At 43.2% G+C, this 14,099-nt stretch overlaps 1 protein-coding gene across 1 annotated transcript in view; it reads left to right on the top strand.

Annotated features, from left to right (window-relative positions):
* The first annotated feature begins 5,249 nt into the window (after window positions 1-5,249).
* TTLL9 (tubulin tyrosine ligase like 9) overlaps window positions 5,250-14,099 on the top strand; it is a 38,597-nt gene continuing 29,747 nt past the window's right edge. Inside the window, exons 1-3 of the mRNA XM_019748496.3 lie at window positions 5,250-5,569; window positions 8,232-8,275; window positions 11,107-11,199. Coding sequence (XP_019604055.2) covers window positions 5,291-5,569; window positions 8,232-8,275; window positions 11,107-11,199 — 416 coding nt within the window. The 5' untranslated portion in view covers window positions 5,250-5,290. The remainder of the gene's footprint in view (window positions 5,570-8,231; window positions 8,276-11,106; window positions 11,200-14,099) is intronic.

Here is a 14,099-nt window from a genome sequence, read left to right as displayed (position 1 = left end):
CCTCTTGGGGTCACCACTACCCTATCTGTGTGTATCAGTGTGTTGAGGTGAGCTCTTCAAGCTACTAGGACCAGAGCTGAGACCAGACACCTCCTATGGGCCTGAAATAGAAGCAGTGGAACCAGCTTGGCTCCTCCAGCCATCAGCCCCCCACCTGTAGTAGCAGGTGACTATAGGAGGAATGTCAGTACAGAGCAGGACAGACAGCTGACCGAACCTGTTTGAAATACAGCGACTGGAGAAAAATGAAACTCTTTTGTGTTTCTTTATTCCTCAAATTCACAATGTACATGGAACTGCCTGTCTCAGCTCTGTCTGTGCCCAGGGCTCTCATAAAAACCAAATTATTCAACAAATACTTAGCACCTACTACATGGTAGGTTCTGGGGACACAGGTTCCTACCTTCACTGGCTAACAGTCCAGACCAGCACTGCCCAATGGAAATGCAATGTGAGCAACATGTGAAATTTAAAATTTTCTAGAAACCACATTAAAAAAGGAAACAGGTTGATAAAAACAGGTTGATAATAACCCAATATATTAAAAATATTTCAACATGTAGTCAGTATTTAAAATTTGTTAATGACATATTTTGCATCCTTTTTATTGTATTAAGTCTTTAAAATCCAGTGTGTATTTTACACGTAGAGCACACCTCAATTCAGAACAGCTACGTGTCAAATGCTTCAGAGCCATATCTGGCTGGTAACTACATATTGAGCATCTCAGGTCTGGGAGGGAAGGAAAACAAAATAAGCAAATAGACAAATAAAGCATTTACAAATGGTCACAATTTTCTATGAAGGACCCAAAAGCAGGGCAGGAAGAACCTCTCCAAATAAGTAACATTTAAACTGAGACCTGGCATAGATGAAGAACCCAGCTATTTAAAGAGTGGAGAGATTTCCAACAGAAAGAACAGCATGGGCAAAGTCTCTGTGGTGGGAAAAGCTTGGCCTTTGGGAAGAGCCAGTGGGACTGGAGGGGAGGGAGCCAAAGGGAAGCGGTAAGAATGAGGCAGAAGAGGAGAGTGGCGATCTAGCGTGCAGGACCATGTATGGCCATGATTGGGGGTGTAGGGTTTTCTCCTCCATATGATGGAAAGAAGCCAACTGGAAAATTTAACTGGGGAAGCCATATCATCTGATTTACATTGTAAGCCCATCACTTTGTTCCCTATCTGTAGCGCAGATTAAAGAGGCAAAGCAGGGAGGCCAGTGAGAAGCTTACTGTGGCAGCCCAAGCAGGAGATGATGATGGTGCCCTGGGAAAAAATGGGGGCCTAGAAGCTGGACAGAAGGGGACAGACTCAGTGTATATTAATATTTTGGAAGTGCAGCAGATAAGATTTGCAGATAGATTGGATGTGGGAGGGAAAGGGAGGCATTCTAGAATGATTCCTGGTTTTCCTGCCTTGGAAATCACTGTCTGTGCTACAGACAGTGGCTATTCATCCACTCAACAAATATTTATTGGGCACCAGGTTATAGATGAAAAATTGCACCAAAGATATGCTGATTTCTCAGAATGCCCCACCCCATGGACGACCTAAAGAAATTCTGATTAGTGGACCCAAAGTCTAGTTCCTCGTCATGGTCCTCGCCTTAGCAGCAATGTGAAACTGGGCAGGTGACCAAATGCCCCTGGGTCTGTTTCCTCATCCATAAAGGGGCAATTATAAGAGCACTTTAAACTTCTACTTGGTTGTTGGGAAAAATAACCAAGTCACATGTATGAAAGAACTCTATCAGGTTAAAAGACCTGAAAAAAATAACCCAGGTATAGTTATTAGATTTAACGCATTTAATATCTATGAACTGTTCAGCCTTTGAAAGTGTTATTGTAGCAAAGCCCAATTTGTTTTATAAAACCAATAATAAAAAGATACTAAAGTGCAGGTCTCACCTTGTCATTTCCTTGCGTAAGACCCTTTAGTGGTTCATTGTGGTAGGCAAAATAATGGTCCCCTCAAAGATGTCCATGCTCTAACTCCTGGAAATTGTGAATATGTTATGTTACATAGAAAGGGGGAGCTAAGGCTACAGATGGAATTAAAGTTGCTAATCTGGGGACCATGAAATGGAAAGATTACCCTGGATTGTTCAGGTAGGACCAGTGTAATTACAAGTGTCCTTATAAGTGGAAGAGGGAAAACAAAAGTCAGAGGGAAGGTGATGACATAAGCAGAGGTTAGAGTGGTACTATTGCTGGCTTTGAAGATGGAAGGGGGCCATGGGCCAAGAAATGCCGGTGGAAAAGCAAAGAAACAGATTCTCTCCTAAAGCCTCCAGAAGAAACTCAGCCCTGCTGACACCTTAATTTTAGCCTAGTGAGACCCACTTTGGACTTCTGACCTCAAGGACCATGAGCTAATACATTTGTGTTGTTTTAAGTCACCCTGTTTGTGGCAATTACAGCAGCAATAGGAACCTAACACACTTACCAATGTCTCCTTAGGAAAAAGTCCAACCTGCTTAGTGTAGCGCACAAGGCCTTGTGGGATCTGGCCTCTGTCATTGTGACCTTGAGCATATTTCTTAACTTCTATAGGCTTCAGTTTCATCATCTGTTTGGGGAAGAAAATATCCTTATAGGTTGTAATGAGATTACATGAGAGGGCGTATTTATAGTACTTTGTAGAGACTGGCACATCATTATTATTATCATGGAGCAAATGACAGGGAGTTAGCAGGCCTAGTTCTACTCCCCTTACTAGGGCTTTATTTCCACATCTGTAAAAAAGGAAACAAACAAAAACATACAGGTTTGGCAGCCTCATCTCTCTCGTCTTCTCCACTCTTTCCTGGTCATTGACCTGTATTCACTTCCTCAAACACACTTCATTCTCTCTGACTTCTGAGTTTGCACATGCCATTCCCTCTACCTGGAATGCTCTTCCCATCCCCTTTATCAGGGTAATTCCCATTTCCTCCTGGAAGTCTTAGCTGACCCCAGTTAGAGTTGGTTACCCCACTGTTATGCATTTCCAAAGCATCCTAAAATTTTCTATTGTAGTACTGATTTTCTTTCATTGCTATGGCTTGTGTGCTTTTTGTTTGAAAAAAAAACCAAAAAATCAAATCCAAATGAGAATACTTTGACCTATTTACTTCAACTGTGTTGTTTAAATAAAGCAAAACACCCAAATAAACTTGAAGTAGTTGAAGTTCCCTTTCCTCTCTCTTCCTTCACTCTCTCCTCAGAAGCAACCACGATTATGAATTTGGTGTGCGGCTTATCAGTTCGTATTTAAAAAAATTTTAATACCTGTATACTCATAAATATATAGAATATACTTTTGTATGTGTTTATAATTAATACAATTTGTAACCTTTAAAAATATCATTCTACCACTTGCTTTGATTCACTCAACAATAGGTTTTGGAGATATTTCCTTGTTAATATAAATTAGGATCATTCATTTTTATCACTGTGTAGTATTATGTTATTAGAATATACCCCATTTTATTCATCTATCACCTTACTAATGGACATTTAGGTAGTTTCTAATATTTTCCACTATTATAAAGAATGTTGCAAAGAACATCCTTGTACATATGACCTATGTATGCACAAGTGTGAGAATTTCTTTAGGAAAAGTTGTCGCCTTGCACATTAGCAGCAAGATGATAGGTATTCCACAGGTTGTACAGCTGTATTTGGGGAGCCTATACTAGAATATATGTCCAGTAGTGGAACCGATAGGTTATAAGGTGTGTGCATTTTCAACTTGATGAGATATTGCCAAATTGCCTTCCAAATTGTGAATGTACCAGCAGCATATTAAGGTTCCCATTTCCCAACATGCTCACAAACACTTGGCATTGATATATGTTTTTATTTTTATCTACCTTGACTTAAATTTTTATCTTATAATCGTTTTGATTTACATATGTCAATTTTCTTATTGGCTATTTGAGTTTCTTCTGCTGAAAATTTCTTATTCATATATTTTGCCCATTTTTCTTTTCTTTTGCAAGTTGGGGGGGTCTTTTTCTTAATGGTTTGTAGAAGTTCTTTTAGTACTAGTCCTTTGTTATATATGTTACAGATATTTCTTCCTAGTCTGTAGCTTGTCTTTTAATCAAATCTACAGTGTCTTCTGCTATATGGCTGTTTAAATTTTGAGAGAGTCACAGATCAGTTTTTTCCCTTATGAGTAGTGCTTTATTATTGCTTATCTAAGAACTCCTTCCCTACCCTGAGATCATACAAATATTATATATATGCACATATATATTTCTAAGAGTCTGAAATATTTGTTTGCCTTATTTATTCTTTAATCCACTTGAATTAGGCATGTATTTTTCACTCCAATAGAAAGTCAGTTTCTGGATGCCATTTACTGAGCCTTCCATCCTTTCCCCACTGGTTTATGATGCCCCCTTTATTGTATACACACACACACACACACACACACACACACACACACACTGTGTGTTTCTAGGATCCCCATTGTATTCCATTGATATTTGCCTCTCCCTGCATCATACTGGGACTTTACAGGCAGAGAAATGTCTCCTGCCCCAACACATACATTTTGTCGTTTTGGTTTGACAAGGGCTCTCAAAAATCCTTATGGAATTTGGGAAAATACACATCTTTATGTTGATATTGAGTCTTCTCATCCATGTTTGTGATATAGCCCTGGATTTATTCAGGTCTTCTTTAATGTCCTTATGTTTTGTAATTTTATCTATGAGAATATAAACTCCACAAGGGCAGATGCTTGTTGGTTTTGTTCACTGCTCTACCCTCAGAGTCAAGAATGAGACATGACATAGAGTACATGCTTAATAAGAATTTGTTGTTTATTGAAATGTCTTGCATATATTTTGTTAGATATATTCCTACATAACTTATATTTTTGTTGCTATAAAACAACAATAAAAATGAAAAACAAATAGTTTGTAGTTAGCTATGGTTGGTATACAGATCTTGAGGTAGTGAAGTGAGACGCAGGGAAGGACAGGGAGCCAGTGCGGGGTGCAATGACCAGTAAGTTGCCACTTCAGGTTATACGCAGGGGACAGACAAGACGGGATTTGTGTTTTAAATAGCTCTTTGGCGCAGTGCAGAGAATGAACTGGAAAGGATAGGGCAAGAGTGGTCACTAGTAGACTGGTCAGGTGGCTACTGCAGGCGTTGCGGAGACTCCTCGAATTGGTGCCTATTGAGGGACCGAGTAAGGAAACTTAGAACCGTTGCATTTCCCAAAAGCTGACGACTTTTCAGACTCAGCGCTCTTAAGTCAAGCCAAGTGCAGCTGAAAGAGGAGCTAGGCAGTGAATGCCCGCGGCGGAGAGACGGTCTTTGGCCGGGAGTGCCCCAGGGTCGCCGACCGAGGCGCTGAGAAAGATTCAGGGGTCTGGCCTGCCGGGGCGAGCAAGGACTTCCAGCGTCTCGGGTTTGTCTACTGAGCTGAAAGGCGTGCTCTTGGCTCATCCAATCAGAGCGGTAGATCAGGGCGTCCTCTCCGTCGCCTTGGCAACGGGACTCACAGGCTCTCGCAGGCGAGGTGGCGGTTTGGGTCCGGCCCTGGGGAATCGTGTCATGTCACGACCAAAGGTAGGAGTGCCGCCCGACCCAGACGGTTTCATAGTCCCTCGAGAGCAGGAGGGAAGCCGCTGAGGGATTCAGATTTGGGGGGACTCCTTGCGGAGGGATTCCGGATACAGAGCGAAAATTATGAATTCTGAGAAAAGACTACAAGTCCCGGCTTACCGCGCGCGGTCGGAGCCTCTGCGCGAGCCCACCGAACCAGACTTACTAGCGGGAAATCTACAAAACTCTAAAATTCTAAATTGTACTCACCAATTTCTGTGCCCCCGGGGGAAGCTCAGAATTTTTGATTTCCTGACTTGGAAACTCTTAGAGATCTATTCATCCTGTCGCCCGCTTGCCTACCCATCCATGCATTCATAACCCATCTAGCCAAAGAACGCTGATCAGTGCCCTTTCCAAGCCGAGCCCAGTGCGGGTCAATGGGGACACAGAGGTGAAACAGACAAACCCCTACCCTCTAGGAGTGTACAGGCCGTCTCCCCCATTTTAAGAGTGGGAAAAATCAGACCCAAAGAAGGGAAATGAATTACTCTAAAATCCAGCTTCCTCCACACCCAACCTGCTTCTTATCCGGTATTCCAACTCTCATGAAACCTCCGTTTAATTCCCTCTCACAACAAAAAAAGAGTGATTACACTCAGATAATCCAGAATAATATGTATTTTAAAGTCAGTTGATTAACAAACTTAATTTCCCTTTGCCATATAATGTAACTTATTTACAGGTTCTGGGGATTAGAACGTGGACATCTTTTGGGGGAACATTATTCTGCCTACCTCAATATACTATCATCAATTAAAAAATGAAATTAAAAATAGTATTTATAATAGTACCACAAAATCAAATACCTATGAAAAATTAATTTAAAACATTCAAGACGTATACTGAAAACTAGAAAACATTGTGGAGAGAAATTAAAGAAGACTTAAATTAATAGAGAAAGGCCATATACATGGATTGCAAGATTCAATACTTTATCATGTCACTTCTTCCCAAAATGATCTGTAGATTTCATGCAATTCCAATCAAAATCCCAACATGCTTTTTTGTAGAAATTAGCAAGATGATTCTATATGGAAGTGCAAAGGACCCCAAATTGCAAAGACAATCTTGAAAAAAACAAAGTTGAAGGACATGCTATCTGATTTCAAGATTTACTAGAAAGCTAGAGTAATGAAGACAGTGTGGCAGTGACATAAGGATAGACAAATAAGTAAATAGAACAAAATAGAGTCTAGAGATTGACCCACATACACACAGTCAATTGAATTTTGACTGAAGTACCAATTCAGTGAGGAAATTTTGCAACCAAAGACTCTGGAGAAACTAGATAGACATATGGAAAATGGAATTGAAAACATAAAGGAGTATAAAAGGTAAAATAAAAGATGGGACACTTGACTAGTATTGGGGAAGGTGGTGGGAGGGGCTTGACAGGACCAGTGGGATAAGATTTCTCTTGCTTTTGTGGGGGAGCTCGCTTCTGCCAGTTTGTAAAGCAGTGTTTTCTATCCCCCTCCACCACTCTTTGAGTAGGGTGGTGTGGTAGGCACAATTTTAGATGGCCTCCAACATTCCTATTTCCAGTGTTCACATCTTATGTAATTCCTGCCCCTTAAGTGTGGGTGGAGCCTGTGAATTTGATGGGATACTCTCGTAATTATGATAGGTTGCATAAGACTCCATTGTGGCTAACTTGGAGGGTGGGAAGTCAGAGGATGTGCTCTTGCTGGCCTGGAAGAAAGCAAGCATCCATGCTGTGAACTGCCTGTGGGGACCAGCACTCTCTAGAAGCTGAGAGCAGTCCTCAGCCATTTTCTAGCAAGTAAATAGGGACCTCAATCATACAACCCCAAATAACTGAATTCTGCCCAACAATCTGGATAATCTTCAAAGAGGACCCCAAGCCCTGAATGAGAACCATAACCCAGTCCTTCACCTTGATTGTAGCTTTGTGAGACCTGAGCAGAGGACCCAACTAATCCCTGTCCAGACTCTTGGTCCACGGAAACTGTAAGATATAAATTTGCCATTAAATTTGTATAATTTGTCATGCAGTAACAGAAAACTAATGCAGATGGCAAGTCTGTCCAAGCCGCAGAGGCCATACTGCACAAGACCGTTCGGATTTCTTTTTTCATACCTGCCATTAGGGATCAGTCTTACCAGGGCCGAGGGCCAAGGTGTTTTGGACATGGTGGAAGCAAAATAATACCCATCACCCTTTGAGGATTTAAAAGGTCCATTTTGGATGGAAGAAATTAACTTTGCTCTGAGTCTTTGATCTAACCCCTTCCTGGATCATGGATCTAATCAAACATTCCAAGTTAGAGTAGGAGGTCCAGATCCTTTTCACAGAGCCGGCTGAGCTTGGCTTTCAAAACTGGGGTTCAGGATGGGACCTCTGGAGCATTGAAAACTAGGTCATGCCTGTAGAGCAAGCCTACAGTGAGGTGTGCCTTGGATACTTGGGTTCATTCCAAGGACCAAGTTGCTGTGCACATAGTGACCAGTGAGAACTTGGCTACCCTGGACCTTCCTGTCTCAGGATCTGGGCAGCACTGAGTGGGATGGTTTGAGCATTTTAATATCTGCAGTAAGTTAAGCTGGGAAGGCAGGGTGGATATGCAAAACCAGTTACATCACTTTCCTTTTCTCATTGCAGATTCAAAATTACAAGGGCTATGGATTGTCAAAGGGAAAAGAGCGGTGAGTGGTCCCACCCAATCTGATAAACACAGAAATAACTTCCTTCTTTCTTTCCTTCCTTCTTTCCTTCCCTTCATCCTTTCCTCTCTTCCCCTTCTTCAATAGTCATCATCATCATCATCATCATAAATAATTATTGAGCATTTACCATGTGCCAGGCCCTGGGCAGTCACTTTACCTGTATTATCTCATTGAATCCTTACCACAATCCTTTCAAGTAGATACAACTATTGTGTCCCTTTACAGATGGGGAAACTGAAGCTCAGAGAGGCTAAGTAACTTGCTCAAGACCATAGGACCAGTTAGTGGCAGAGCTTGTTGGGCAGTTAGCTGCAGGGCCCATGTCCTATCTGACTGTGCTCTCCTGCCTCCTTCAACAACCACATCAAGTTGACTTGATAACTCAAATATCAACTCCACTGTGAGCCTCTGTGTCACTCTGCATCAATAACCAGCACCTCTTTGAACTTTCTAAACAGAACCCACTTGCACAAAGCAGGAGTGAGGAATGGAGACTTTACTAAAGATTTGTGCTGGGAGTTACAAGAGGTAGTTTACTTTGCACACACCATGGCCAATATTTTACCTATTACTATTCTCTATTTCATTAGCTATTTCTGTTTTCTCCTCAAGTCCCTCCTGACTATACCATTGCTGGGGAGGGCCTGTGTAGTCTTCTCTCACACAGCATCCATCTTTTTCGCATTCTTTCTCTCCGTACTGACTCTACCCCATCAATTTCAAACCTCTTACTCTCTTATGCAGAGAAATTCAATTCTGTTCCGGATCCTGGCCCTAAACTTACACAAACCACTCCCACCCCAACAAAACAAAAAGCACTTTAGCTAACAGGACCCACCCATCTGTTTTATTAGGGCTGATATCAGTCAGAAATGTGATTAGCTACAAGTAACAGGAAACCCAGCTAATAGCAGTTTTTAAAAACGGTATTTATTTTCTCTATGTAACAAAGAATGTAGAGCGCTGGTGCAGTGGTTCAACAATGTGAGAGCTAGTGTTTCTGTGATGATCTTGACCTTTTCCTTATGGACACTAGTGGCTGTTACATCTTCAGCCTTCATGTGGGAAAGAAGCTGCAAGCCACCTCTGTCTGTCTCTCTAATCAAAAAAAGCAAAAGCTTCCCAGGAACCCACCCTCCTTTGCAGTCTTATGCTGTTATCTTATTGACCAGAATTGTATCACATGGAGACCCCTAGCTGCGTGAGTGGCTAGGAATACAAGTTACATAAGTGGCATTATACTGTTATTATTCTGCACCTTAGTTTTATCACATGAAATCGTATTTTCAGTATTTATCGGATGGGTGTATATAGCTCTGGATAAATTTAACTACTGTATGTGTTCCATTGTATACCACAAGTTATTTATCTATCTTCCTATTGAAAGGCACTTAGGTTGTGTCTTAGTATTGGCTCCCTCCAGAAGCTGACCCTGAGACAAAGATGTGAGGACAAGTTGTTTATTTGGAAGGTGATTCCAGTAAGCATTGGTAGGGAAGTGGCGAAGTGAGACAGCTAAGGGAAAGAAACCAAAAAAAGGTGCATTATTGACAGGTTATTGCTGTGGGCAAGTGGAGCTTAATTCCACTGGGAATTTCTAGGAGCTAGTGTAGACTGCAAACTTAACCCAACTGAGTGATGAGAGAGTGGAGGATTTATCCATCAACTGTGATCATCGTTGGTTATATGCAATTGGGGGAGGACAGTTAACTCCCTGGTATTTCAGAGGCTCTAAGCACTGGCTGAGCAGACTCTGTGAGCCAGAAAAAGCCCTCGGGCAAGGAGCTGCAGGTGCTGGCCGTGGAAAGCTCTCTGATTGGCATGCACAGGAATGGTGCATGCCCAAGGGATAAGTGCAGACCACCAACAGGGTGCGCTGCGGGTTAGTTCCATAAAAAATATTAACAATTACCAATGGATATCCTTGTGCATGCATTGCCTAGTACATATGTAGGGTGTCTAGGGTATAGAGCCAGGATGGAATTGCTGGGTGCAGAGTGTGTGCCTTAGCTGTACTACATACTATCATGTGGCTCTCCAACGTGACTTCTACCAGCAGAGGAAGAGTTTCCATTTTAGCACATTGTTGCCAAAACTTGGACTTTGAGATGTTTGCCAGTCTAATGCGTATGAAATAGCATCTGATGGTTTTAAAATGCCAAATTGCTTTCCAAAGGTTTTTCCAATTTACACTCCCATCAGCACTGCAGGATAATTATCGTTTCTCCACGTTCTTACAGACTCTGGGTATTTGATTTTAAACAGTTTGTTTTCACATCTGGGATCTATGAAGCAAAAAGAAAACACAGGGAATTCACCACCATGCTGTTCCTTGGGTCCTGAGGTCCCTAACTGGTCTGCCTTCTTCTGTCCACCTTATAGTCTTCTTTTGTTTGTTTTATACATAATGCCTTGGGGATTTAGTTGTACTTGTAAGAGGAATAGGGAAAAGTACATCTGCTCTATCTTCCTGGATGCGTGCCAGAAAAGGGGGCTTGCAAGTACTTATCATCAAATATAAAAATGAGGCATGGCACATGTAAGGCAACCAGACCATGCCTGGCACATAGTAGGCACTGAATACAATGATTGCTGTTATTTTTCAATGATCCAAAAGATTCTGTAATTCTCAATTTGATTCTTTTAAGTGTTGCCTGCTGTGATGCAAAATTCTGAAATTCAGTAATTCTACGTTTTGGCATTTCCAGGTTATGGAACTTGACCCTCCTTCCTTCCCCTTTTCTTCTGTCCTTGGACATCTTAGAGAAATAGTTGATCTTCAATAAGCATTCTGTCGCCTTGTCTTTCAGAGAGCAGAGAGCCTCAATCCGGTTCAAGACCACTCTTATGAATACACTTATGGATGTCCTTCGCAACAGGCCTGGATGGGTGGAAGTGAAAGAGTAAGACACCACCCCCACCACCTTGCCCCTCCTTCCCTTGGTCTCACAGCTCCTTGTTTCCTTTCATTTTTCTCCCAGTTCCCTGGGGTGGCGACTGGACTTGTCCCAATTTGGTTGCAACAGGGGCCAACATTTATTTAGCACTCACACCGTATCAGGCACATGGCTGACACCACCTGTCTTATTTAAGCCTTGCAACCATTTAGCAAGATAGGGTTATGTTCAGAGGTATTAATCCAATTGCGTAAGGTCACACAGCCCATAAATGGGATTCAAACTCAGTTCAGTTTGGCTGTTGTACGGCCAGGCAGAGTCCTAGGCTCACCTCCACCCTGTTCTAGCAGTGTTCTATGGCTAGAAACAAGGAATACAGCCATCATAAACCAGCTGGCTTGAATCCTCCAGCAGGTCCCACGTCAAGGGCTGCTCTTCCCTGGCCACTTACTAGTTCTGTGACCTTGAACAAGTTACTTGACTCCTAAGCCTGCGTTTCTTCTTCTATGCTGAGTCCTGGGGATACGGAGATGAACAAGCTTACAATGGCTGGCACAGGGTAGGTGCTAATATTAGTTACTAGGGTTAAGGTTTGGATGTGTGTAATAGAGACCCAAAGTAAAACAGGCTTTGACACACCAGAAGTTTACTTACCTCTCCCATTGATGGAGGAGGTTCCAAGATGGTATGAAAATGTGGGAACCACTTGTTTCCGTCTTTCCACTCTACCATCCCTTGAGTGAGGCCCTCGTTCTCATGGTCTCAGGTGGAGCTCCAGCCTTACATGCACATTCCAAGAGCAGTAGATAGGAAGGTGGCAAGAAAAGGCATGCCCTGCTCTTTAAGGACACAACCCAGAAGTCTCTCCCATTTCACTGGAGGGAACTTAGCCATGTAGCCTCACCTAGCTGCAAGGGAATCTGGAAAATGTAATCTTTATTCTGGAAAATGGAGACTACATTTTCCCAGGTAGATGTTGGGAATTCTGTAGAAAAAGGGGAGGATGGATATGTGGGATGAGGGCAACCAGCTGCCCAGACACGGTGCTTAGTAAATATTTGTTGCATAACAATAGTTAGCCTGCTAGACCCTCTTCAGCACTTTGCATGCACGACGACGTCTTTGAATCATCCAGCAAACCTTCCAGGTTAGTGCTGTCATCATTCCCATCTTACTGAAGAGAAAATTGGACACAAAAGAGTAAAAAAATGCCATGTTTGAGGTCACTCAGCTTGTAAGGGCTTGGGCTAGGAGTTGTACCTACTCTGTCTGTCTGCAGAGTCCCAGGCTCATCTCCGCCCTATTCTAGCAGCCTCTCAGTGAATGAAGGAACCAAGGAGCCAATGGATGAACCCATGATTCCCACTGCCTGGTGTAATTGAGGATGGGGGAAGGAGGTGGGGGGTAAACTAGAGGAAACTGAGGTGACCAGTTGGTGAAGGTGGTGTATAGGAAAGGGCTCTGTCCGGACCTGCTGTGTGACCTCAGGCCAGCCCCTGCCCCTTCTCAGCCTCACTCCATGGTCAGGTGGAAGAGGGTCTGAGGGTTTGTCTGAGGGGTGCTGATGGTGTGGGAGTCCATGAAGAAGGTTGATCTATGGCTGATCTCAAATTTTCTCAAGGGTCCTCAAATCAGGAAGGGCCAGAGGCCAGGGCCTTTACACCAGACACGGCTCTGTGAATGCAAGGCCTCATCCTTTAGGACCTTACCTGAGGTCTAGTATTTCTAGATAGAATGAGGTCTCAGTTCAGACCGTCAGCCTGTCAGGTCAGAGTTTGGAACAGATGTGCCCAGAGCTGTCCCTTCCCTTGCTGCCCACCAAGGAAGCTAACATGAGGCCTGGACCTGCAGCAACCGTCTTGTGACCCTGAGGTGATGAGCACGAAGACAACATGTTAAGGATGACAGAATGGGAAGGTGGAAGGAACCCAGATCCCCGCTGCCCTTGTTGATCAATGTCTTCCCAGATGATGTACATGGGGCGGCCGGTTAGCTCAGTTGGTTAGAGCACGTGCTCTTAACAACAAGGTTGCCGGTTCGATCCCCACATGGCCACTGTGAGCTGCGCCCTCCACAACTAGATTGAAACAAGTACTTAACTTGAAACTGATGTGTCCTGGAAAAACACACTTGAAAAAGAAAAAAAAGATGTACAAATGAATGAACTTTCAGAATTAGAAAAGAATCCAAAATCCACACCGTGGCCTATAAGGCCCTGCTTCATTGAGCCCTACCCCACTCTTCAGCATTTTCCTGACCTCTCTCCTCCACTCTGGAATTTCTTCACATCCTTGAAGGTGCCCTTTGCAACCTCAGGGCCTCACTTCCTGCCCTTCGCTCTCCCAGAACCCTCTTCCCGTGCTCTTGACCTGGATGCTCCTCCTTACCCTTCATATCTTAGCTGAAATGTCACCTCCACAGGGTGGCCTCCACCCAACATAGGTCGCTTAGCTACCCTGCCTCATGGCCTCCTCCTGGATTTCTTGTGGCACATTTCACAATTCCTCATTATAGTTACTTGTTTCCTTGTTTATTCTTAATATTCACCATGGTATTATATGCACCACCTGGCCCAGAGTTTTGGTTCCTCCTGTATCCTTGCACTCAACAATGTCTCTGACACCAAGACAACCTTAGCACGTATGTGTTGGATGAATGAATGAATAATGCATTATTTATTCATTCACCCATTATTTATTCACTCATCTGAAACACAGGGTGGGTGAAAAAGCACGCTGTGAAAGGAAATAGGAATGGTTTTAACCACAAAGCTTGGCCTCTGGAGCCTGATGGCTTGAGTTGAAATCCTGCTGTCGTGCGGGGAGGCCTGCGGGGTCTCTGGTCCCGCTCCCCATACAAGAACGCAGGATATGGTGAGGCCAAAAAGGAACACCCACGGAGCCATA

This window comes from Rhinolophus sinicus, chromosome 13 (genome assembly GCF_057876585.1).
Source record: "Rhinolophus sinicus isolate RSI-liver-muscle chromosome 13, RSI-T2T, whole genome shotgun sequence".
In the NCBI taxonomy this organism is placed as follows: domain Eukaryota; kingdom Metazoa; phylum Chordata; class Mammalia; order Chiroptera; family Rhinolophidae; genus Rhinolophus; species Rhinolophus sinicus.
This window is presented reverse-complemented; position numbering and strand designations above follow the sequence as displayed.